At 41.6% G+C, this 23,221-nt stretch overlaps 1 protein-coding gene and 1 long non-coding RNA gene across 2 annotated transcripts in view; one reads left to right on the forward strand and one right to left on the reverse strand.

The window, feature by feature from the left end:
• The window catches only part of ftr82 (finTRIM family, member 82), a 21,858-nt gene extending 12,179 nt beyond the window's left edge, over window positions 1-9,679 (reverse strand). Inside the window, exons 1-3 of the mRNA XM_034178996.1 lie at window positions 8,836-9,679; window positions 1,057-1,152; window positions 650-883 (exon numbers count right to left, since the gene is read on the reverse strand). Coding sequence (XP_034034887.1) covers window positions 650-883; window positions 1,057-1,152; window positions 8,836-9,420 — 915 coding nt within the window. The 5' untranslated portion in view covers window positions 9,421-9,679. The remainder of the gene's footprint in view (window positions 1-649; window positions 884-1,056; window positions 1,153-8,835) is intronic.
• LOC117517861 lies at window positions 1,909-15,424 on the forward strand. Its single transcript, XR_004562872.1, has 3 exons — window positions 1,909-2,029; window positions 2,883-2,884; window positions 15,390-15,424. It is a non-coding gene; the product is annotated as an uncharacterized LOC117517861 (long non-coding RNA).
• The last annotated feature ends 7,797 nt before the right edge of the window (window positions 15,425-23,221 follow it).

Genomic DNA, 23,221 nt, shown 5'->3' on the forward strand with positions numbered 1-23,221 from the left:
TATAATGCAAAATGTACACCAAATGGACTTTTCAATATTAAACTCAAATGTCCACAAAATCTGCATTGGATCTGGATCAAACTTTGTCAGATGATAGTGAGTGCCAGTCTGCACCTCGCTTTCAAATATGAGAGTGATTGGGGCACGTTTGATAAAGATACAATGTAAAATATGCATTAAATGAAGTTTTCAATGTTAAATTTAAATAGCCACAAAATGTCTAATCTGGATCAAACTTTTGTCAGTCAATAAAGGATACCATCCTACAATGGGGTCTAAATAAGGCTCAAAACCATAAAGGCTGTGTCCCCACAGCTTCTTCACAATCACCTTCAGACTGGACTTAAAAAAAAAAGGCCCGAAAACATCTCGACCTCCGCTGTGTTTACAATTGATCTGAGCTTGAATCAGCAGGTCCTGTTGTCGTGATGACGTAACAACAATATGGCCGCGGTTGAGGGCAGAAATAACACGCAGGCTTCAGACAGCGGTTGTTTATCCTTGACCTGCGCACTTATCATAGACTCTTATTGTTCAGGATTTTTTAAAATATCACCATTTCATCATTTTTAGTGATTATTTGTGCACATTTTCTGGTGTCATCTACACTTTAAACGACGCCTGTGCCTATCAGATGCTGTAACTTCACCTGTAAAAAATGGATGTGGTCGTCGGTGCTGTAGAGCTGCTTCAGGCCAGACTCCTTCTTCTTCAGTTCATCGATCTCTTGCTCCAGTCGCTCCACCAAAGCCTCAGCCTGGTTGAACGCGGCCTTCTCGTTGATGCCGATCAGCTTGGTGACCTCTGACCTCATTCGCTCAATGGCACGAATCATGTCCTCGAACATCTTCTGGCTCTCAACCATGGCTCTCTGAGCTGAGTTCTGGAGAGGACACTCGTGATGTCACAGTGCAAACATCTGAGGAGCTTCACAGTCACAGCAAACATCTCACACCAGCAACTTATTTATTTATTTATTTTTGCATTAAATTTCTGTTTTAACATGGATAATGAGGATATTTACAGTTGGTAGTGAAATGGATATGAATGCCTTACTTTCAGTGAATCCACAGCAGTCTTCAGCTCCTCCAGCTCCTTCACCCTCTCTTGGCATTTTTGCTTAATTTCAGCTTGGGAAACACCCAAAAGTTTCTGGAAAGACAAAGTATTATAACTACTTGTGTGCATGCTCATGCACAGTTCACTAACATTTGTACCAGCTTCCTTTACCTCCTCCTCAGTGGGTACAATCAACGTTACAGGTATATCCAGTGTCAGACAATAAACAAGGGAAATTTTGTTCAGATCCACATCAGGATTGGGATCTAACTCACTCATTCATCTTCACCTGCTTACTCCAATTAAGGTTCCCTGGGGCGAGGGAGTCATAGGGCGTGAGGCGGGGTACACCCTGGACAGGACGCCAGTTATCCATCTTCATGATGAAGTGGTATAGAAGAGGATTTTCTTAAAAAGAAGACCTGAAAGTTTAGCTACAAATTGCCAGAAGGTACATCTGAGATGCAAGACTAGATTTGATCTGTTCTGGTGAAAGAAAATCCTTCTCTGCTCTACTCCACTATGAAGCTAAGAGTGGTGATGCAAAATGCAAAGATTGCACTGTGCACAATTTCTCCAATCAGAGCCACATAAACCTATAACTTCTTCTGGGTTGTCTGGGTGTCTTGGTGGCTTTCCTCACTCTTCTCCTTCTTGCACAGTAACACAGTTTTTCAGGACTGTCTACTCCATGCAGATTTACCATACTGTTTGCATTTCTTCATAATTGATGTAAATAAAGTCCAAGACATATTCAGTGGCAGCTTTACTATCAGAGAGCCTCGTCCAAAACTACCACAAAAGACTCTAAGCTGTCAGTGATGTTAAAGGGGTCAACATGCTGTATTAAGAACAGGGGGATGTAAACTTTGGATCAGGGTCATTTGGGTAGTTCTCTTGTCATTATGATTTAAAAAGAGTGAACACAGTTGTTTAACAATACATGGCTTCACCAAACCACTAACCATGAGTGGAAAAAAAAGTTTTGTGTTATTCATATTCTCTTAAAAATGGCCAACCCCCCCCCCCCCACCCCAAAAAAAAAAATTCTTCCAGAGTATGTAAACATTTGCGCACAACTGAAAGTCACAATTTGAGGCAATAAGTTTGTTTTGATCTGTGGACTTAGAAAAGCTTATGATAGGGTGCCAAGAGAAGAGTTGTGGCATTGTACGAGGAAGTCTGGAGTGGCAGAGAAGTATGTTAGGGTAGTGCAGGACATGTACAAAAATAGTGTGACAGCGGTGAGATACGCAGTCGGAATGACAGACTCATTCAAGGTGGAGGTGGGATTACACCAAGGATCAGCTCTGAGTCCTTTCTTGTTTGCAGTGGTGATGGACAGGTTGACAGATGAGATCAGACAGGAGTCCCCATGGACTATGATGTTTGCAGATGACATTGTGATCTGTAGTGAGAGTAGAGAGCAAGTTGAGTCTAGTCTGGAGAAGTGGAGATATGCTTTGGAGAGAAGGGGAATGAAAGTCAGTAGAAGCAAGACTGAGTACATGTGTGTGAATGAGAGGGAGCCCAGTGGAATAGTGCAGTTACAAGGAGTAGAAGTGGTGAAAGTAGATGAGTTTAAATATTTGGGGTCAACTATTCAAAGTAATGGAGAGTGTGGTAGAGAGGTGAAGAAGAGAGTGCAGGCAGGGTGGAGTGGGTGGAGAAAGGTGGCAGGAGTGATTTGTGACCGAAGAATATCAGCAAGAGTGAAGGGGAAAGTTTACAAGACAGTAGTGAGACCAGCTATGTTGTATGGTTTAGAGACAGTGGCACTAACAAAAAGACAGGAGGCAGAGCTGGAGGTGGCAGAGCTGAAGATGTTGAGATTCTCTTTGGGAGTGACAAGAATGGACAAGATTAGGAATGAACATATCAGAGGGACAGCTCAGGTGGGACGGTTTGGAGACAAAGTCAGAGAGGCGAGATTGAGATGGTTTGGACATGTGCAGAGGAGGGACCCAGGGTATATAGGGAGAAGGATGCTGAGGATGGAGCCACCAGGCAGGAGGAGAAGAGGGAGACCAAAGAGGAGGTTCATGGATGTGCTGAGAGAGGACATGCAGGTGTTTGGTGTGACAGAGGAAGATACAGAGGACAGGGTGAGATGGAAACGATTGATCTGCTGTGGCGCCCCCTAACGGGAACAGCCGAAAGACAAAGAAGAAGAAGAAGTTTGTTTCGATCTGTCCACCCTATAAATATTGTTAACGGAAAATATGTCTAAGTCTCTTTTTGTTGCTATGGAAACAAGTGGTTATAATATTCCGGTACACAATAAGAACCTAAGTCTGGTGCTTCATTTTCATCTGAAAAGACGATCTGCAGGCTCCCTGTCCTCCGGCTCATTTGTGCTCTTCATGGGTTTTTTGTTTATTAATACTTACTGGCCTGTGATAATGTTCATAACCTCATAATTTAATGCCTTCAACTTGCTGTTGTGAGGTTTTGCTGCTTTTAAAAAACTCATTATCCTGAGGTAGATTGTATACAATTATAGACTTTGATGAGGTGAACCCCATCCTGACGAGGTCCACATAATCACGGGTACACCGAAATCAAAAGTCTATAACTGCTTTATTATATGGTAAACAAGAAAATTGGGAGTTTGTCAAACATACTAAAACTGAAAAATCAATCTCAAGTTTCAACTCTTTATTATTCCTGTCATACTGCACCAACTGACATCCCATCGATCGACTGGAGCTGCCTGTTAAGTCCGTGATGAAGAGTCATCAGGCTTGTTTTCTTATAAAGTTCCCCATTCACCTGTCTAGCTTCCGCGTAAAATCGACAGAGTACTCCGTCAAGCATCCGTCTGTCATAAGTTTCAAACTTGGGCTCATGTCCCTTTTCAGTGATGTACTTGCGAAACAGGTTGGCTGCTGACTGTGTGTGTGTGTGTGTAAAATTCGTTTTAAGTCAGCGTCACTAACAGACGCAAACCTGTCTTCTGCCATCTTGTCAACAAACTGACAGCAAAAGTAGGCATTGTATCGCGTTATCTGATTGGTTGTTATCAATAGGCGTCGCTCGATTAGCTAGCGCTACGCTGCACACAAGGTGTACTCATTTCAACGTGTGATCTACTCGGCTCCACCAGCGGTCAACTGGGCATGTAGTACAGCTCACAAAGTGGCAAATGGGTCAATCAGAAGTTGGCAAAATCCCATACCATATAATAATATTTAATATAACATTTTGAATAAGTTTTCTGACAAAAAGGGACTATGCCATTTCCTATTTTTCATACTAGGAGTATTGAAGTCTGAACCATGTTCCTAAAACAATATTGGTGCCACCTCACAGTCTGTGTGATTTCTAAATGCAGAGACCCTGACTGCAAACACTTTAGACACCATGGATTGCTAAGCGGCAGCACACTGGATTAGCAGTTAGCACTGTTGTCTCACAGCAAGAAGGTCATGGGTTTCAATTCCTGCCTGTGGTCTTTCTGTGTGGAGTTTGCGTGCTCTCTCCGTGCTTGCATGGGTTCTCTCCAAGTGCTCCGGCTTCCTCCCACATCCAAAGATATGCAAGTTAGGTAAATGGGACATCGGAGTGTCATTTGAACCCCTGCGTGATATCGTGGGATTTGACCACTTCCGGGGACAGCCTGCCATTGTGCAATACAAACACAGCATCACTTCACATGGAAAAATGGTGTACTGTTTTGTTTTCGGCAGCTATCACCAAAGCAGTCGTGAAAAGTGCAATTTTTTTCGGTTCCCAGTGGAGAAGAGAAGACGAGGCAAATGGGAGAGGTCGTGTCGGTACACACCTAGCCAGAGGAGCTGTGGTCTGTCACCTGCACAACCGCCTCGACACGTTTGAGCTCCGGGTCATAAACCAACCGCAACACATGTCCACTTTTCATCACATTGTCACTTTTTCTTTGCATTTTCACTTTGTTTGCCGTATAATTTGCCCAAAAACTCAGAGAAAGTGCCATGTGTCTGACAGAGACACATAAGGGCTGTCCCCAGATGTAGGATTATTTTGTCATATGCGTCATATTTTAACCCTTTAGTGCCCACCCTCAGATGGGACTGTGCTGCCTAATTAGAAACTTTAAACTGTCTGTGGGTGTGCATGCGGATGTGAACGTGTCTGTCTGTCTATATGTGGCCCTGCGACAGACTGGCATCCTGTCCAGAGTGTACCCCACCTCACGCCCACCTCACGCCCTATGACTGCTGGGATAGGCTCCAGCCTCCCCCCCCCTTGATCTTTAATTGGATTAAGCAGGTGTAGAAAATGGATGGATGGATGGATGGATGGATGGATGGATGGATGGATGGATGGATGGATGGATGGATGGATGGATGGATGGATGGATGGATGGATGGATGGATGGATGGATTGCTAAGTGATGCATAAAAACAACAAACATTTTGCATGGCTGATTTTATGACTCAGTGATATATTCAGATCTTGAGACATGAAACTGTTGGCTCAGTACAAACATTCTTTCTTATAAAGGACTATCTGAGGCGGCTTGTCAGTACGTTTAATCCATCTTCTGGTCACCTTTAGTCACGGTGGGGAGGGAGGGGGGCGCAGGAAGGGAAAGTCTGTAATGGAATCCTGGACATGTCAAGAATGTGAATCAGCCGCTGCCTCACTTTTGAAGCCACGTTTCAAGGTGCACACGCCACTAATGCGCCAGACAGAGGGATTCTAGTCGGCTTTTAGTCGAGCCCACCGACCTTTTTCTTCAAGATAAGCTTGAAGAATGTGGGGAATCTGGGGGGTGAGAGGGGGAAGGGAGTGACGTGTGGCACTCCTGTTGTAAATCTGGAGATGAGAGAATCCAGACGGATGTTTGGTGAAGAAAACAACAGGAAGAATTATTACTTAGAAACCCCCCAGCCCAGTTAATGCACCGCTCCTAAACCGCCTAAACCGCCCTTTTTTGGGAAATTGCTGTGAATCAGCTGATTTATTCATCACTTCATGTTGACAGCATTATCTTCCCTGCATTATCTCACAGGCCTGGAGGAGCTGAAGTCCTTGACTCCCTCACAGTATCTGTACTCCCACAGGTGGGAACCAGCAGAGCAGGACAAACTTTCTGTGCTCGTCTGTCCCAGTGAGACATTCTGTACACAGCGGGTTTCGGGGGCGACACGCCCCCTGACACCGTGCGGCTAATCAGAGCACAGCGTGTGTTTTGGTGGTGGATTCCTCTTCGGTTAGCTGATAGCGTTGGTCAAAAGGGTCAAAGTACACTGAGTGTGGCGCGGGTGCAGGAGTTGGGAAAAACACTGTCTGCTTTCTGTATTCACTGTATTCTTCTTTTCTTTGGAGGAGGATCTCAAAATATTTCACTGTGTGGTTTCTGCTAATGATGGCTCTCGAAAAACCAATGCTTCACGGCGTTAGTTTATCTTAAATTGAACAGGGGTTTTTTTTTTCCACCATAAAAACATAAGGTTTTTACATGTTCACATTTTAGTAAGTAGTTAACATGCAAGGTGTTGGTGCAACATCATCACAACTTAAAAAAAATAACTGTTGCACAAAGGTTGACAATGGTTTAAAAATAAACAGTTTGATTGTAAAACTGGGACTGCAAAATGTAATTTATTCTGACCTAAGTAAACTAAGTTAGATTAACTTAAGTAATTTTACTACTTAATAACAATTAAACCTTTAAATTACATTGTTTAGACTTAATTAACATTGTGGAGGACAAAGCAAATCAAGTGTACTAAACCATTTAGCCAAATGTTTAACTAAATGCTTTACTAGACTTGAAGTAGTCTGACTATAAACATCAAGTGGCATTTATGCAGCCATGAGTTGACTTTAGTTAAAAAGATCCATGCTAATTGTTACCTTTTTAAAGTAAGGGCTGCATATTTTTAGAGTGCCGAAATAACGCTTTTATTTTGCTAAAAACTGATTTTTGAACAACACTATTTCAATATCATTGTGATCATTTTAGAATTTGTGGCAACCAGCTGCAGAATTTTCAGCTTTATTCAATTTAAAACTATAAGTTGGATCAATTTCTGATTACGGAAAGAGATCTGATAAGTTTGATGAATTAAAAACTGGAATTCAGATCAACTCACCATACCAAGGGCGGTTTAGTTAAAATGATGAAATTAAATGAAATGATGAACATTCCACTCTAATTTTTATCAGGTTGAGTACAGATTGGCATTCAGACATTCTAACAAACAGGAGCAAGTACTCCTTCTGGTTTTTGGACATCATGTTCTGCCATCCACGTCATTGTCACCAAACAGTATATCTTCATTCCACTGGTCTTGTTTGCATTTGTTTGACTTACTTCAGTCTTATTTAGTTTAATAATTACATTCTAGTTCAAAATCGCATGTGTCTGGATGGAGGCCAGAGCTTGATTGCTGGACAGCACAGTTCTTCCTGTGAGCTCACCATCGTAAAAACATCACTTCATTTTCAGATAGACAAAAAAAAAAAAAAAACACGCTGTGGAGACATATAAGAATACTCTGGAAAAAGATTACCTCAAACAACAAAGAGCAACAAAAGCATAACCTCCTTGGAAAAGTTCAAAGATTGCTGATCATAATCAAAGATGAGTGTTAAGGATCAAATGTCAGGCATAAAGATCCATGATCAGGATGAAAGATGAGTGTTCAGAATCATAGATCAGGCATAAGGATCCCGTGTCAGGATCAAAGATGAGTGTTCAGGAGCAAAGGTCAAGCATGCGGCTCCATGGTCAGGATCAAAGATGAGTGTTCAGGATCATAGATCAAACATAAAGATCCATGGTCAGGATCAAAGATGCATGTTGAGGATCAAAGGTCAAGCATGAGAAGCCATAGTCAGGATCAAAGATGAATGTTCAGGATCAAAATTCAGCAATCACTATCTACGTTCAGCATCAAAGATGGGTTTTCTGGAGCAATGGTCATCAATTTGAATCAAAGAAAAGTAATCACAATCAAAGGTCAGCAATGGGCATCAAAAGTCAAGTGATAAGAATCAAAAGTCAGCAATAAAGATCCATGCTGTGGCTCAAAGACGAATATTCTTGATCAAAGAAAGCAATTCCAGATCTATGAATGTTAAGGAATTATTCAAAGGAATAATCCTTCTTAAATGAGAAAGAAAGAGCTAAAGGGATAATAAATAAAAGGCTGTTGAACATTGTCAGAAAACAATTGTCATCCATCCATCCAGAGAGAATGGATGGATGGATTGCCTCAGTTGATTGAGTTACTGTGGATGAAGTGGTCCATTCACCAGAAGGTTGGTGGTTTGATACCTTAATATCCTTGTATATGAACAATGATTATATATATATATATATTTTTTTTTTACTACTGTTATTTCTAAGCGGTGTGACTTGATAAGTTTTTACCTATACACCTTTCAGACACAATGTATGTAAAAGTGGTTTGTTATTTACAGTGTTTTTGATTATTCTTGTTTTGTAAAGCTTTGTAACATGTCAATAAAGACTAAACATTAAAATGTCCTTTAGCAATATCTTGAAATTTAAATTGCCCTCAGTGTCTCCATCAGATAAAAGTTAGTTTCCATTGTTCTCAACACATAATTTCCATTTTAACAAACATATTAAAGTTGTGTACAGTGAGACTGAGATTGCCATTTTAAGGCAGTGAAACATCAATTTGTGTTACTTTGTTACCCTACAAACATACACCACAAAAGATCTGTTCAGCTGGTTTCTTTTAAAGTGCAAGTCTGATGAACTTTTCTTTTTTTGCAGTGTGTACTCGGAGCCATCAGCAGAGATGTATTTCCTACCTGCTTCTCGCCCCTCTCTGCCTCAGCGGAGACGATATCATGGCCCCTGTGCTCACTGACCGTGCAGATCGCACAGATACACATCTGGTCTGTTCGGCAGAACAGCTCCAGGGACTTCTGGTGCTGCGGGCAGATCTTCCGATCCAGGTTTCCCAGCTCATCCACAAGCTTGTGCCTTTTGAATGTGGCTGATTCATAGTGTGGCTTCAGGTGCTTCTCGCAATAAGACGCCAGACAGTTGAGACAGGACTTCACAGCCTTTAACTTCTTCCCAGAGCAGAAGTCACACGGGACATCGCTTGGTCCGGCGTAGATGTTCCCCACTGATGCGTTGAGGTTCAAGCCGCTCTTCTTGATCTTTTCAGCCACCATGCTTAAGGTGGCGTTGGGCCGTAGCACAGGCCTCTGGGTGAACGTGATCTTACACTGGGGGCAAATGTAAATCCCTGTGTAGTCTGCCTCATTCCAGTAGCCACTGATGCAGTCCATGCAGAAACTGTGGCCACAGGGGATCGCCACTGGGTCCCTGAGAAGGTTCATACACAGGGAACAGCTGAAGTAATCTGGCGACGCGGGATCGGCCATCGTTACGCAGACAGAAGTCAGTCAAAGACAGAATGCCGAGCAGAGAATGTGTCAATAGTGTCTGGGAGCCCGCCCTCAGGAGTGTGGTACCGCCTGCCAGAGACAGGACCTACTTGTATTTCTGAATTCCAGAGGTTATTGATTGAAAGCAGACAAGGCCCTCCCCTTGTGCTGAGTGTATGGAGCCCTGCGCAGTTCAGATAAGCAGGTTGAGCAATGACAGCAGGAGAGAGAGAGAGAGAGAGAGAGAGAGAGAGAGAGAGAGAGAGAGAGAGAGACCAGGCTGGCAGGCAGGCAAGGAGAAACAGACGGAAAGATGGAGAATCAATGAAATATTAATGGTGAAAGTAGTGACCTAAATGTGCAAAAAAATGACCTTGACTTTTGCTAACCGCTTCCTTTTCTCTTAGATTTCTCATGTGGCTCATCTGTGGATGCATTAGGCCACGCACGTCCCTGCAGCTGCATTTCCACCTATTGTTGTTCTCCGGAATCGCCATTGTCTTAAACCGGTTATAGTCGGACAAACAGCAATGCAGCTTACAGTACTGTAGGAATTCAAGGGACCACCCAATAAACAAACACACACACACACACAGAATAAAAGGTTCAGGATTGTGCTCTCCCCCTCTGTTTATTTGTAAAAAAAAAGGTTTTAAAGGTAGTGAACCGCTTGAGTTCAGAGCTGTCAACTTTCAGCTGTGACCGGTCAGACCAGTCTGTTCACATTTACAGGTCAGTTTGTGAGTGTAGTTATGCCGACTGCATCCGTTTGTTGAGCCAAAAACAATCATACAACAAACACAAATATACGCATGCGCTAAAAAACAATCAGGCATATTATAGGTTAAAGTAAATATGAGCTTTGCAGCCTGGCAGCTTTTATTTAGAAGTGCTGAAATGTGTAACCATGGCAATACTTTTTAAAAGGGAGCATTGCTACAAAATGCGCTACTGTAATCATGCAAGTTTTTAAAGTAGCAGATCAGCGTGACTTACAGTCAGTTTTAAAACAAGACTAGAGTATAAATCCTTTACTGTAATTATTATTGCCTGAATCATGACTGCACTAGCTAGATCAATTACAGGTAAATAGTTTGCTATGCTATTGGCTAATCAGCATGGCTATTTAGTGCAGTTCCAAGCAAACTGTCTTACTTTGCTGACGTCCTGTCAGGTGCTGGTTTTACGAAATAATTTAACCTTTTTTTGTATGTTTGTGGATGATTAATATTATTAAGGTATTTTTCGAGTCATAGCTGTGCTAGCTAGCTACACTACCCTTGACAATCACTTCAGTAATTCTCCATATTAGCTTGGCTAGTTAGTATGTAGCTACCAAGCAGCTTGTCTTTTTTGCTTAGTTCCCTGGCTACTGTATTGGATTTACTAATTAATATAACCTTTCATTTGATTCTTTTAAATATATTTAATATTATTGGTATTGGTTCATGACTGTGCCAGTGTGACAGGGGCCAGCAGGAGTCACTGTGCATATGGTAATCAGTAGGCCTCACTCCCTCGACAGCTAAAGGATCCGCTGGCTCAGGCCACAGCCCGGGATTTAGCCGACTGGACAGAGTGTCCAGAGTGAGTTCATGTCCTGAGGAGAGCGAGTGGGAAGGAGTCAGATCACAACGCATTGCAGAGCGAAGCTGCTGCACTATCTTTGTCACTTCAATCCGTGTTAGCTGTGCTAGTTAGCATGCAGCTTGTTCAAAATAGAGGTTACTGAGCTCACTTACATCCAAATTGTCTTATTTTTCTGATGCATGTTGATTGTGTACTACCAGTTACTGACTTGAATAAATAATTTAACTCTTCGCTTGTTTTTCTTACATATTTGTATATTGATATGTGTGTTGATTAGTGCCACACTGACAACACAAGAGCAACATCATGTGTTGTTTCAGTGCACTTCGTCAAAGATACTACATGGATAAAATTTAAGATTGTAACCTGGTGGGTTCAAATACAGGTTAAACAAAAAAGCGTTACCAATAGATCATCCACTCAGGACAACCTAGCTCAACATCATTATTACAGATCTGTAACTTGTCAGGATACGTAGCTAATACTAAAGGATTATTAATTGATATATATATATATATATATATATATATATATATATATATATATATATATATATATATATATATATATATATATATATACGAGGTCTGTTAGAAAAGTATCGGACCTTTTTATTTTTTTCAAAAACCATATGGATTTGAATCACGTGTGATTGCATCAGCCAAGCTTGAACCTTCGTGCGCATGCGTGAGTTTTTTCACGCCTGTCGGTTGCGTCATTCGCCTGTGAGTAGGCTTTGTGTGAGCACTGGTCCACCCCTCTCGTCGTTTTTTTATTGCGAATAAATGTCTGAACGATTTGGAGCTTTGCTGCATCAATTTTTTTCCAGAGACTGTGAGAGACCTCCAGGTGGACACCGTTTGGAAAAATAATATGGCTTTCAGGGACGATTTTATGGGGATTACACAGATTAAGGAGTGATCCAGACGGTTTAAAGACCGCCCACAACTGCTGAAAGCGTGCCACGCTCCGAGCGCCAATCGACAGGCTCCAACCCCGCTGGAACAACCAGATCATTTCCAACGTGAAGGCTTTGTTGATCCGGGACGTCGTCTGACTTTCACAAAAAGGCAGAAGGTGTGGACATCAGCACTTTTTCGGCACATTCCACTGTTACAGGAGTTTTTGTCATGGAAAGAAAAGGTGAGGGATGCGCCACGGAGCCGTTCATTACGTGGCACAAAACCACCTCTGTGTTGGTCTCACAGGACGGCTTTCAGGTGGATTTCAGACAGCTGTCGGTTGCGTTTCAGTCGTGTGACTATCCGAGAAATTGAGCATGAGCTGGACATGCCCCAACATGTCCTGTGAGGCTTCATCACGGCGTTGCTTTGCACCATGCGGCTCCACCGCGATGCACGGAACTCCACTCCTCTTTCCATGACAAAAACTCCTGTAACAGTGGAATGTGCCGTTCATTTCTAAACTGGACGCTGTCTTGATCCGGTATGTCGTCTGGCTAGCACAGGAATTGTGAAAAGACGTCAACATCAGCACTTTTTCGGCATATTTCGGCACACATTGCGGTGGAGCCGCATGGCGCAAAGCAACGCCGTGATATATATACGAGGTCTATTAGAAAAGTATCCGACCTTATTATTTTTTTCAAAAACCATATGGATTTGAATCACGTGTGATTACATCAGACATGCTTGAACCCTCGTGGGCATGCGAGAGTTTTTTCACGCCTGTCGGTTACGTCATTCGCCTGTGGGCAGTCTTTGAGTGAGGAGTCGTCCACCCGCTCGTCGATTTTTTTCATTGTTTAGGAATGGCTCAGAGACTGTTGCTTTGTTTGATAAAAATTTTTTCAAAACTGTAAGGCACAACTGAGTGGACACCATTCAATAAATTCAGCTGGTTTTCGGTAAAAATTTTAACGGCTGATGAGAGATTTTGGTCTGGTAGTGTCGCTTTAAGGACGGTCCACGGCGCCTGACGGCGATCTGCGCTTCGAGGCGGCAGCGTCTCGCCGTTTCAAGTTGAAAACTTCCACATTTCAGGCTCTGTTGACCCAGTAAGTCGTCAGAGAACAGAGAACTTTCAGAAGAAGTCGGCATGAGGAGTTTATTCGGACATTCCATTGTTAACGGTCATTTTGTAATGAAAGAACGTGAGGGCAGAGTCGCATGTCGGGCTGGACCCGACCGCGGGGGGTCGCGGCAGGAAAAACACCTCCGTTGGAAATCTTAACGGGCAAGTTGGAACATGCCCAAGCTGTTAAACAATTTCTCAGTTACTCACTTGTTGAAAGCCATTAAAAGCCGCCTGAATTCTACAAATGGTTTTCAACACGGAGGTGTTTTTCCTGTCGCGGCGCACACAGATTTGCTGAGTCGTCACGGAAACGACTCGGCGAATTTGCGCGTACGTCTTTCATTAAAAAAATGTCCTTAAACAGTGGAATGTCCGCATAAATTCCTCATGCCGGCCTCTTCTGAATCTTCTCTGTTCTCTCACGATGTCCTGGGTGAATTAAGCCTTAAATTAGGATGTTTTCAGCTCGAAACAGGCCGACAACAGCGCCTGGAAGCGCTGCAGGACGTCCCGCTCCGTGGGAAGTCCTTACACTGACAGAAACACCCCATAATCTCTCATCAGCCGTTAAACTTTTCACAGAAAACCAGCTTAATTTCTCGAATAGTGTCCACTCGGATATTCCTCACAGGTCCAGAAAAAATTTTGATAAAGCAACGCGCGCCGTCTCGAGCAGCGTGTGAAACAAAGGAATTCAGCCGAGAGGGCAGGACCACATCTCACTCAAGGCCTGCCCACAGGGAAATGACGTCACCGACACGCGTGAAAAAACTCACGCATGCGCACGAGGGTTCAAGCATGATTGGTGTAATCGCATGTCATTCAAATCCATATAGTTAAAAAAAAAAATAAAAGGGTCGGTTTATTATCTAAGAGACCTCGTATATATATATATATATATATATATATATAAACTTACAGTATCGCCCAAATATGAACCTGTTGAACTTCTTAACAGATGGTCTGGTTGTTAGCTGGTAAACTTTCAATCTGTGTGTTTTTTTCAATGCTGTTTAGATATTTATGGAGTATGTTCATGTCTGACTTGTTTTTTCTAGTCGTGTTTTTAGCTTTCTGGTTTGTAACGAAAATGATAAGCATTCATGGTAGTCGGACTGATATGGGAAAATATCAGAACAGAAATCAGCCAATTAGAGTGCGTGTAATGTTACAGCTGTAATAAAATCAGTTATATCCTCTGCAAATATGACGCAAGTGGTACGTGCCAGATTGCAACCCTGACTGAAATACATTCGTTGGAAAATGACCTTTCATGGGTGTTAGCATCATTCCTTTCTCACATGCAGTGAGAACAAAAATGCTAAACAGGAAAGATTGCTCCCCCAAGTTCCAGTACGAAGTGAGTCATTTTGCACATCATTCATTAGAAAAAAATTTCTGGCCTCCAGAAATTTTGCTTTGCAGTCTTTGGAAAAAGTCTTGAAAAATGTGCACATGGTTTATAATTCCAGATACAGAAAGAAATGTTGTGTGGGCCGCCAGAAGAGGAGGTACTGCTGGCCCACCACCAGAGGGCGCCCTGCCTGAAGTGCGGGCTTCAGGCACGAGAGGGCGCTGTCGCCACGGACACAGCCGGGAGTGACAGCTGTCACTCATTAAATCCTGACAGCTGTCACTCATTCTTCATCATCTCACTCCATAAAAGCCAGACGTCATCTCCACCTCATCGCCGAGATATCGTACTTCTATGGAGGTAATATTCTCTGCCAGCATTCAGTGATTTCCAGAGCTATTGTGTTGCAGCTGTCAACCAGAGGACCGGCGTGGGTCACGACTGTTTCGTCCTTCGTCTCGTCAGATAAGTGGTTAAACAGACGCTGCACGAGTGTGTGTTAAAGGTGGCGGTGGCATTCCCACCGTTGTTGTTACCGGGTGTACACACACCCACACTTGACTGTCTTTGTTCTTCGCCAGCAGTACCAGATCCGACAGTCGGGGACAGTGATCACCTGGGAATTCGGGACTTGGCGGCTCCAGTATTCACCAGGTTCGGTGGCGGCGGAAATCGTGTGGCTCTTCTCAGGACAGACGTCTTCTATCCTCAAGCCTGCCCACACGTCACCTTTGTGGATTGACTGTTATCATATTCTGAGATTGTCTGTGTATTCGTTGTGCACCTTCACAACATTAAATTGTTACTTTTTGGCTCATCTATTGACCGTTCATTTGCGCCCCCTGTTGTGGGTCCGTGTCACTACACTTTCACAACAAGAAAGTTAATATATTTAATGACGTGGGCCTTAACTGGTCCCCGAGCTGCCAGTTTCAAGACACTCCATGCAATCTCTGCCCCCCTCCCTTCCCCTTCTACTGTCTAGAGAAATTTTTTTTTTTTTTTAAGTATATTTGTGCCTTATTTGAAAAAAACATCTAGTTTAGGGTCAGGAAAAGTGACTTGGCTCCACCCTCAGTTCATATCTTGCATTACTTCATACACATGTATGAAGTTTCACCTTAGCAAGGTTCCTGATAAGCCAGTTTCTCTTTCCTTCCACCCGAGTTCTGTGCTTACTCATTAACCACCTGCACTGTATGGGAACAGGATTACAGCCAGGACACAAACACACAGAGTACAGCTTTGAATTATGTGAGGAAATGTGCAACGTCACATAAACGTAAATGCTGCACTGATCAAAAAATGTATTTATTTGATGGACTTGCAAAGCACAAAGATGTGCAGAACACGGGGTACTTTAATGAGACTTAATGGAGTGCATTGTCCGACATGAACAAAGTACCATTGTTCCTGAGTGTGACCACTCAAAACAGGAAGGCAGAAGAACTGAACATGCTGTGGGGAAATAATGGCCACACATTTTTTTCAAGCTTTAGAACCCATGTGTTTCTGCGTGATGAATTAAGATAATTTATACTTCATTACAATGTCAGTAAAAGACCAAACATATATTTGCTAATGTTAAGCCCCATAAGTGCAAATGCCTAATATACCAATAGCAACCCACATTCCACTTCCATACTCCTGCACACATAGGATGCATTTACGGTTAATTAAACACTAATATAAAGTGTGAGATATATATATATATATATATATATATATATATATATATATATATATATATATATATATATATATATATATATATATATATATATATATGACACTGAAAGGGCAAACTCATACATTTTAACACAGTTTGTAACCACTATGCACTGAACATGGTGGACAGGTTGTGTCTTAGTCAGTGATAAAGTGGTGCAATTTTGCATGGAATTGCTCAAATGTAAAGATCACACAGAATCATATATTTCTCTATTACTACATCAAAAATAATTAATTTGCATTAATCTGTGACAAACGTATAAGGTTTCGATCGCTGTCTTCTTACTGTTACTACAACTACCCCCCCCCCCCCCCCATGTGTGCCACAATCAGTCACGCATACATATACAATAAATGTATAATTAATTCATCTCAGACAGTAACAGTTCAACATACTTTTGCTTTTAATACACTTTATGGTAAAGTATTTATCAAATTTTCAGCACTTTTGTTCTTTCCGTATTCTCATTCTGCTGATTTATGTGAGGAAATGTGCAGTGATTCATATTATCATGTGATTTATATTATGTGTATGAATCAAATGCTGAGTGTATAAACTGTGTCACACTTGAAGGTGTTTGTTGTGAAACTTATTCATCACATTGCTGTTTTCAGAAGGTGTGGATGTCATAAAGACTATCTCTGTGACCGTGAGTTATGATTAAATGAGTTCAGTTTCTTCTTCACTCCATAAAATCTGTTTTGTAGCAGCAAAGTCCATAAAAACATGGACTTAATGTGGCTCTTCAAGCAAAGAGCAGATTTTAACCCCTTAACGCCCATCGTCGCATATATGCTACAGTCTCTGACTCAAATATGCAGCTTACCAAATTGACCAGTATGCCTGTTGTCGCAAATTTGCAACATACCATCATTATTATTATAACATTATAACATAAAGTCATTACCAGAATACCCAATATTACTATCTAGTTTTTGTGCAAAAGTGAAATTAATAATCTCAACATTATTTGCCATCTACTTAAAGGCAAAAACACACACAAAACATTTTTTTATATACAGCTATATAAATTCGGGCGTTAAGGGGTTAATACGTTTCTAAAGCAGAATGTCACTCATCCGACTGTCCTGTACTGATAATCTATACTAATACTGAACGTGTCTTTTGATACTGATACTGAACGTGTCTTTTGTTGTATTTGTCTTTGCCCCTGTATTCACTCACATGCAAAACAACTTTTATATGCCTCAGTCCACCAAGGCTGCAGCGGTTATTATTACTTTCACTGTGTATCCGTCCCTCACGTTCCACATTTTGTCAAAAACAGGTAAACGATAAGCTTCATATTTTCAGAATATGTTTCGGAGAGGGTTAGCACTGAAGTCTGTGGATTTTGGGGTTTGGAGGCTGCATTTAGAACGCACCACTCCACAGAGACAGCACTTATTAAAGTGGTGAATAATTTCTGCTTCCGATGGATTCGGATACCACCACAGTGCTGCTATTGTTATACCTTAGTCCTGAGTTTGATACAATCGATTGTATATTACTGGATAGGCTTGAGAGTGACTTTAGTATCACTGGCTATGTTCTCTCATTGTTGACATCTTACTTATCTAATCACTCTTATTGCATCTTGTATAATAACTTTACTTCAGATCTTGGTCCAGTAAAATATGGGGTATAGCAGCGGTCTGCATTAGGCCCTCTCCGATTCTCGCTATATATAGCACATCTTGGTGAGAAAATGTGAAGCTCCAGAACTGATTTTCACTGCTACGCTGATGACACTCAGCTTTATATGCCAGTAAATGTAGATAATCCTGCTCACACTATGACTTTTGAGGACTGCCTGGCTTCAGTGAAAAAAAAAATGGATGTCTAGTAATTTCTTACTCTTAAATTCTGACAAGAATGAGACAGGTCATTGGTCCTGCAGACACCAATTTGATCAGGACTCGATCTCATCATTTCTAAATTCTGGGACATTTAGTGAAGCAAAGGGCTAGCTGCTGGTGATCACATTAGCATCCTGTCTGTTACTCTTTCACTTTGCTGCTGAGATTTAGTGTCTGTGTGTTGTTTGCAACCTGGTCTCATGGCAAGTTGTGATTCAGCAGCACGAAATATACATTAATCTATTGGTTCGTGATATTGTGACGAAAAGCACCTCATTTTCATCACGGCAGCACAAATTCATTCTAATTCATTCTGTAATGGCTGCGCAAAATGAAAAGTGAAGCGGTGGGGTCGGGGTGGTTATGATTAGGGTGGGGGGAAAGAGTAAGATTAGGTTATGGTTAAGGTTAGGGTCGGGGGGGTAGGAGTAGGGTTAGGAATAGTGAGTTAAAAAAAATTCCCCATCACAAAAATTTGACTCATTTCGTCACGGGAGCACACACACACACACAAAAAAACCAAAATGTGAGACTGGGCTGGTTGTTTGTTGTGGTTCATTCATTTCTGCTCTGTCTTTCTTTTCCGAGGTGCTGTTGATCTTCAGTGATGGGTAAACTACCTGGTGGTGATCCACGTCACTGCACACTATAATTTTGAGATGAACTGTGTCTTGGAAGTGGGTCATGCTGCCCACTGGACTCGAACTGGGGGAATTTCTATGCAGATGTTTATTTTTGTTTACATGATTGACAAGTCTTTGTTGCATTTTGTTCATCCGCTATCCGTTATCCGGTATTTGTTCTTGTTACTGTTATTATTACCCTAATAGTTGGTCACCCCTCTGATTGTGGTCTGCTTGAGGTTTCTTCCTAAAAAATGTGGGACAGGAGGGTTTTCCTTACCACTGTTGCTTGCTCAGGGGGGTTGTAAGCTTCACCCATATCCTTGTGTAGCACCCTGGACGACTTATGTTGTGATCTGAGACTATATAAATAAAATAAATAATTAAATAAAACCACTGGCTCTGTTTGAAATCTAGAGACAGGTCAATTCAAAATTGTAGGATTAAAGTGTAAATGTTAATTTACACTTTAATCCGATGTATGGAAGAGTTTGAGCTCTCTCACATCCATTTTTTTTTTTTTTTACATATTTATGCGTGCACGCCAGATACAGTTGCTGTTATTAGCGGATGGCAGATACGTGCTCACTACTCTGTTTGGGCCTTGTTGAATCTTGCACAATGGAATCTTTTACAGAGTTTTTCTCAGCGCTCCTGTTATCTGGGCTATCAAGTGCAGTTGCATTCCTATCTCCACTTCAATAACCCTGAAACTCTGCAAGGAGTGGTCAGTGCAACATTTAATGCACAGAGGTTTGAACAAGAAAAAAACTGCTGTACTTTGACTGTAAATGATTTTCATTATTAATCTCTTATATTTGAGCTTGTGTTGTAGTGTTCAGCACTGTTGACTAGACTAGAGAAGGTCACAGGTTCACTTCCTGCCTGGTCCTTTCTGTGTGCAATTTGCAATTTGCATGTTATTCCCATGCTTGCATGGGTGCCCTCCGGCTGCTCTGGCTTCCTCCCTCTTCTAAAGACGTGCAGGTTAGGTGAAATGTTACCTGCGCCAAGGAGGTTATGTTTTCGGTCGCGTCCGTTTGTTGGTTGGTTGGTTGGTTGGTTGGATTGTTAGCAGGATTACTCAAAAAAATCCTCAACAGATTTCAATAAAATTTTTACCAGGGGTGTATCTTGGCCGAACTTAGAAGTCATTAAATTTTGGTAATGATCCAGAACACGATCCAGATCCAGTACTTTTTAAGGATTCTTTATCATTGCAGGATAGGGCCAATTTCAACATTTTTGCATCTAACTTCAAGAAGAAGGGTCACAAAGGCTGAACAAAAATTAAGTTACGACACAACAATAATTTAGCATTTGTTTCTCCTCATTGAATAAACTTATTAGAAAATGACAAAAACTTGTGTAAGTTTCTCTTTATAAATACATTTGCTGGGGTTTAACCACTGAATCTGAAACACGACAGTTAGATGCGTGAAACGATGTGGAATAAGTCTCTTTGCCAAAGGGTATTCCATGTGACGTCAGTGACCCTATGGCCTTGGCGGAGGTTTGCACTCTCCGAGTGCTTCTAGTTGACTCTAAATTGAGCATAACTGTGAGTAAGAGTGTGAGTGAGGCCCTGTGACAGACCGATGTCCAGGGTGTACCCTGACTCTCCCCCAGTTCCCACTGGGATAGGCTCCAGCTCCCCTGTGATCATTAATTGGAGTAAGCAAGTATAGAAAATGAATCTGAGCTTGTCTTACTGCAACACAGCCTTCAAAGTAACAACACAAGAAGTCAGAAGTCACCTGTGATCATGACCTTCCATCACCTCCCTACAGAGCTTGTTGGGAGGTGATGGTCTAGTGGTTAAGCGTTGGGGTTCAGACCAGAGGATCCTTGGTTCAAACCCCAGTCTGGCTGGACAATCACTACAGAGCCTTGGGCAAGGTCCTTAATCCCCTAGTTGCTCCTGTTGTGTAGTAAGTGCCTTGCACCCTGACATCAGTGTGTCTGTGTGAATGAGTGAATGTGCTTTGAGCTTCTGATGTACAACCCCAATTCCAGTGAAGTTGGAACGTTGTGTAAAATGTAAATAAAAACAGAATACAATGATTTGCAAATCCTCTTCAACCTATATTCAATTGAATATATCACAAAGACAAGATATTTAATGTTCAAACTGATAAACTTTATTGTTTTTGTGCAAATATTTGCTCATTTTGAAATGGATGCCTGCAACACGTTTCTAAAAAGCTGGAACAGTGGTATGTTTCCCACTGTGTTACATCACCTTTCCTTCTAACAACACTCAATAAGCGTTTGGGAACTGAGGACACTAATTGTTGAACCTTTGTAGGTGGAATTCTTTTCCATTCTTGCTTGATGTACGACTTCAGTTGTTCAACAGTCCGGGGTCTCCGTTGTCGTATTTTGCGCTTCATAATGCGCCACACATTTTCAATAGGTGACAGGTCTGGACTGCAGGCAGGCCAGTCTAGTACCTGCACTCTTTTACTACAAAGCCACGCTGTTGTAACACGTGCAGAATGTGGCTTGGCATTGTCTTGCTGAAATAAGCAGGGACGTCCCTGAAAAAGACGTTGCTTGGATGGCAGCATGTGTTGCTCCAAAACCTGGATGTACCTTTCAGCATTAATGGTGCCATCACAGATGTGTAAGTTGCCCATGTCATGGGCACTAACACACCCCCATACCATCACAGATGCTGGCTTTTGAACTTTGCGCTGGTAACAATCTGGATGGTCTTTTTCCTCTTTTGTCCAGAGGACACGATGTCCATGATTTCCAAAAACAGTTTGAAATGTGGACTCATCAGACCACAGCACACTTTTCCACTTTGTGTCTGTCCATTTCAAATGAGCTCAGGCCCAGAGAAGGCAGCGGCGTTTCTAGATGTTGTTGATATTTGGCTTTCACTTTGCATGGTAGAGTTTTAACTTGCACTTGTAGATGTAGTGACGAAATGTGTTCACTGACAATGGTTTTCTGAAGTGTTCCTGAGCCCACGCGGTAAGATCCTTTACACAATGATGTCAGTTTTTAATGTAGTGCCGCTTGAGGGATTGAAGCTCACTGACATTCAGTGTTGGTTTTTGGCCTTGCCGCTTACATGTAGAAAGTTCTCCAGATTCTCTGAATCTTCTGATTATATTATGGACTGTAGATGATGGAATCCCTAAATTCCTCGCAATTGAATGCTGAGAAACATTGTTCTTAAACTGTTGGACTATTTTTTCATGCATTTGTTCACAAAGTGGTGATCCTCACCCTGTCTTTGCTTGCGAACGGCTGAGACTTTTGGGGATGCTCCTTTTATACTCAATCATGACACTCACCTGTTTCCAGTTAACCTGTTCATCTGCAATGTTCCAAACATCTGTTCTTTGAGCATTCATCAACTTTCTCAGTCTTTTGATGCCCCTGTCCCAGCTTTTTTGAAATGTGTTGCAGGCATCCATTTCAAAATGAGTAAATATTTGCACAAAAACAAAAATGTCTATCAGTTTGAACATTAAATATCTTGTCTTTGTGGTGTATTCAATTGAATATAGGTTGAAGAGGATTTGCAAATCATTGTATTCTGTTTTTATTTACATTTCACACAACATCCCAACTTCCTTGGAATTGTTGTTTTAGATGGAAAAAGTGCAATATAAATGCAGTCCATTTTAAAAGAGAGCTGACTAAGGAGTGATATGTTACTAGTTGGCCCATTTGAATAGCCCCCTGGGTGCTCCAATGAGTACATCCAATGCGTCCTGCGCCATTACGCACAGCGATCAGTGAAAGCAGACAGAGCAGATGGAGAGCCTCTGATGACAATCTCACATGCTTGCTTTCTCGGCGTAAAGCACTGTTTACCATATCAATGGACAACAAAACACATACACCATTTTGTATATATTCAAAATGTGCATTTGCATTTATTGTTTGAACCTTTTTGTTGTACAGTCTTTCACACAAGACCTCAAATTACCTTTATAAAGTTTCAAAACAGTTGTTTATTATAGTTTGCTGTGTGTTTTGAATAAATGTGTGTGGAAAATTATTTCCGCTTTACTTTTTTCTTTCTTATTTTTGATTGTAAACCTTTATTACACTTATAAAACACAACAAAAGCATATATATTCTGAAAGCACAGGTTGTCCTGGAAAATAAAAGAGACATAAAACTTGATTGTGGGATGCAGGGAGAGCTGTTAACAGCTCTTAAAAAGCTCTTAACCCCAGAGGGTTAAGTAGTTTTGAAGTAATCCTCAAAATCCAACCAAGTGAAGTGTACAAATTGAAATCCTGATCCAGAATCTGGATCCAGATCACCTCCAAAATTCAGTGGAGTCTTCCATGGCCTAATATCTATCTGTGGTGAAACATTTGTCAAAATCTGTGCAGTAGTTTTGACATCCTGCTAACAGACAGACAAATCAATAAATGTGATGATTTTATTATGTCCTTGGTGAACGTAATGAATAAAAATGTTCACCAAAATAAAACATCAAGGCATAACAATAAAAAAAAAAAAAACTGAAATTGAAACACCAAATGCAAATGTATCCCATCATGCCCACCTCCCTCCTCTGACTGTGTCCAGAAGCTGTTTCACCTACATTTGTAATTTAATTGTTTTTAAT

This window comes from Thalassophryne amazonica, chromosome 9 (genome assembly GCF_902500255.1).
Source record: "Thalassophryne amazonica chromosome 9, fThaAma1.1, whole genome shotgun sequence".
Lineage (NCBI taxonomy): Eukaryota > Metazoa > Chordata > Actinopteri > Batrachoidiformes > Batrachoididae > Thalassophryne > Thalassophryne amazonica.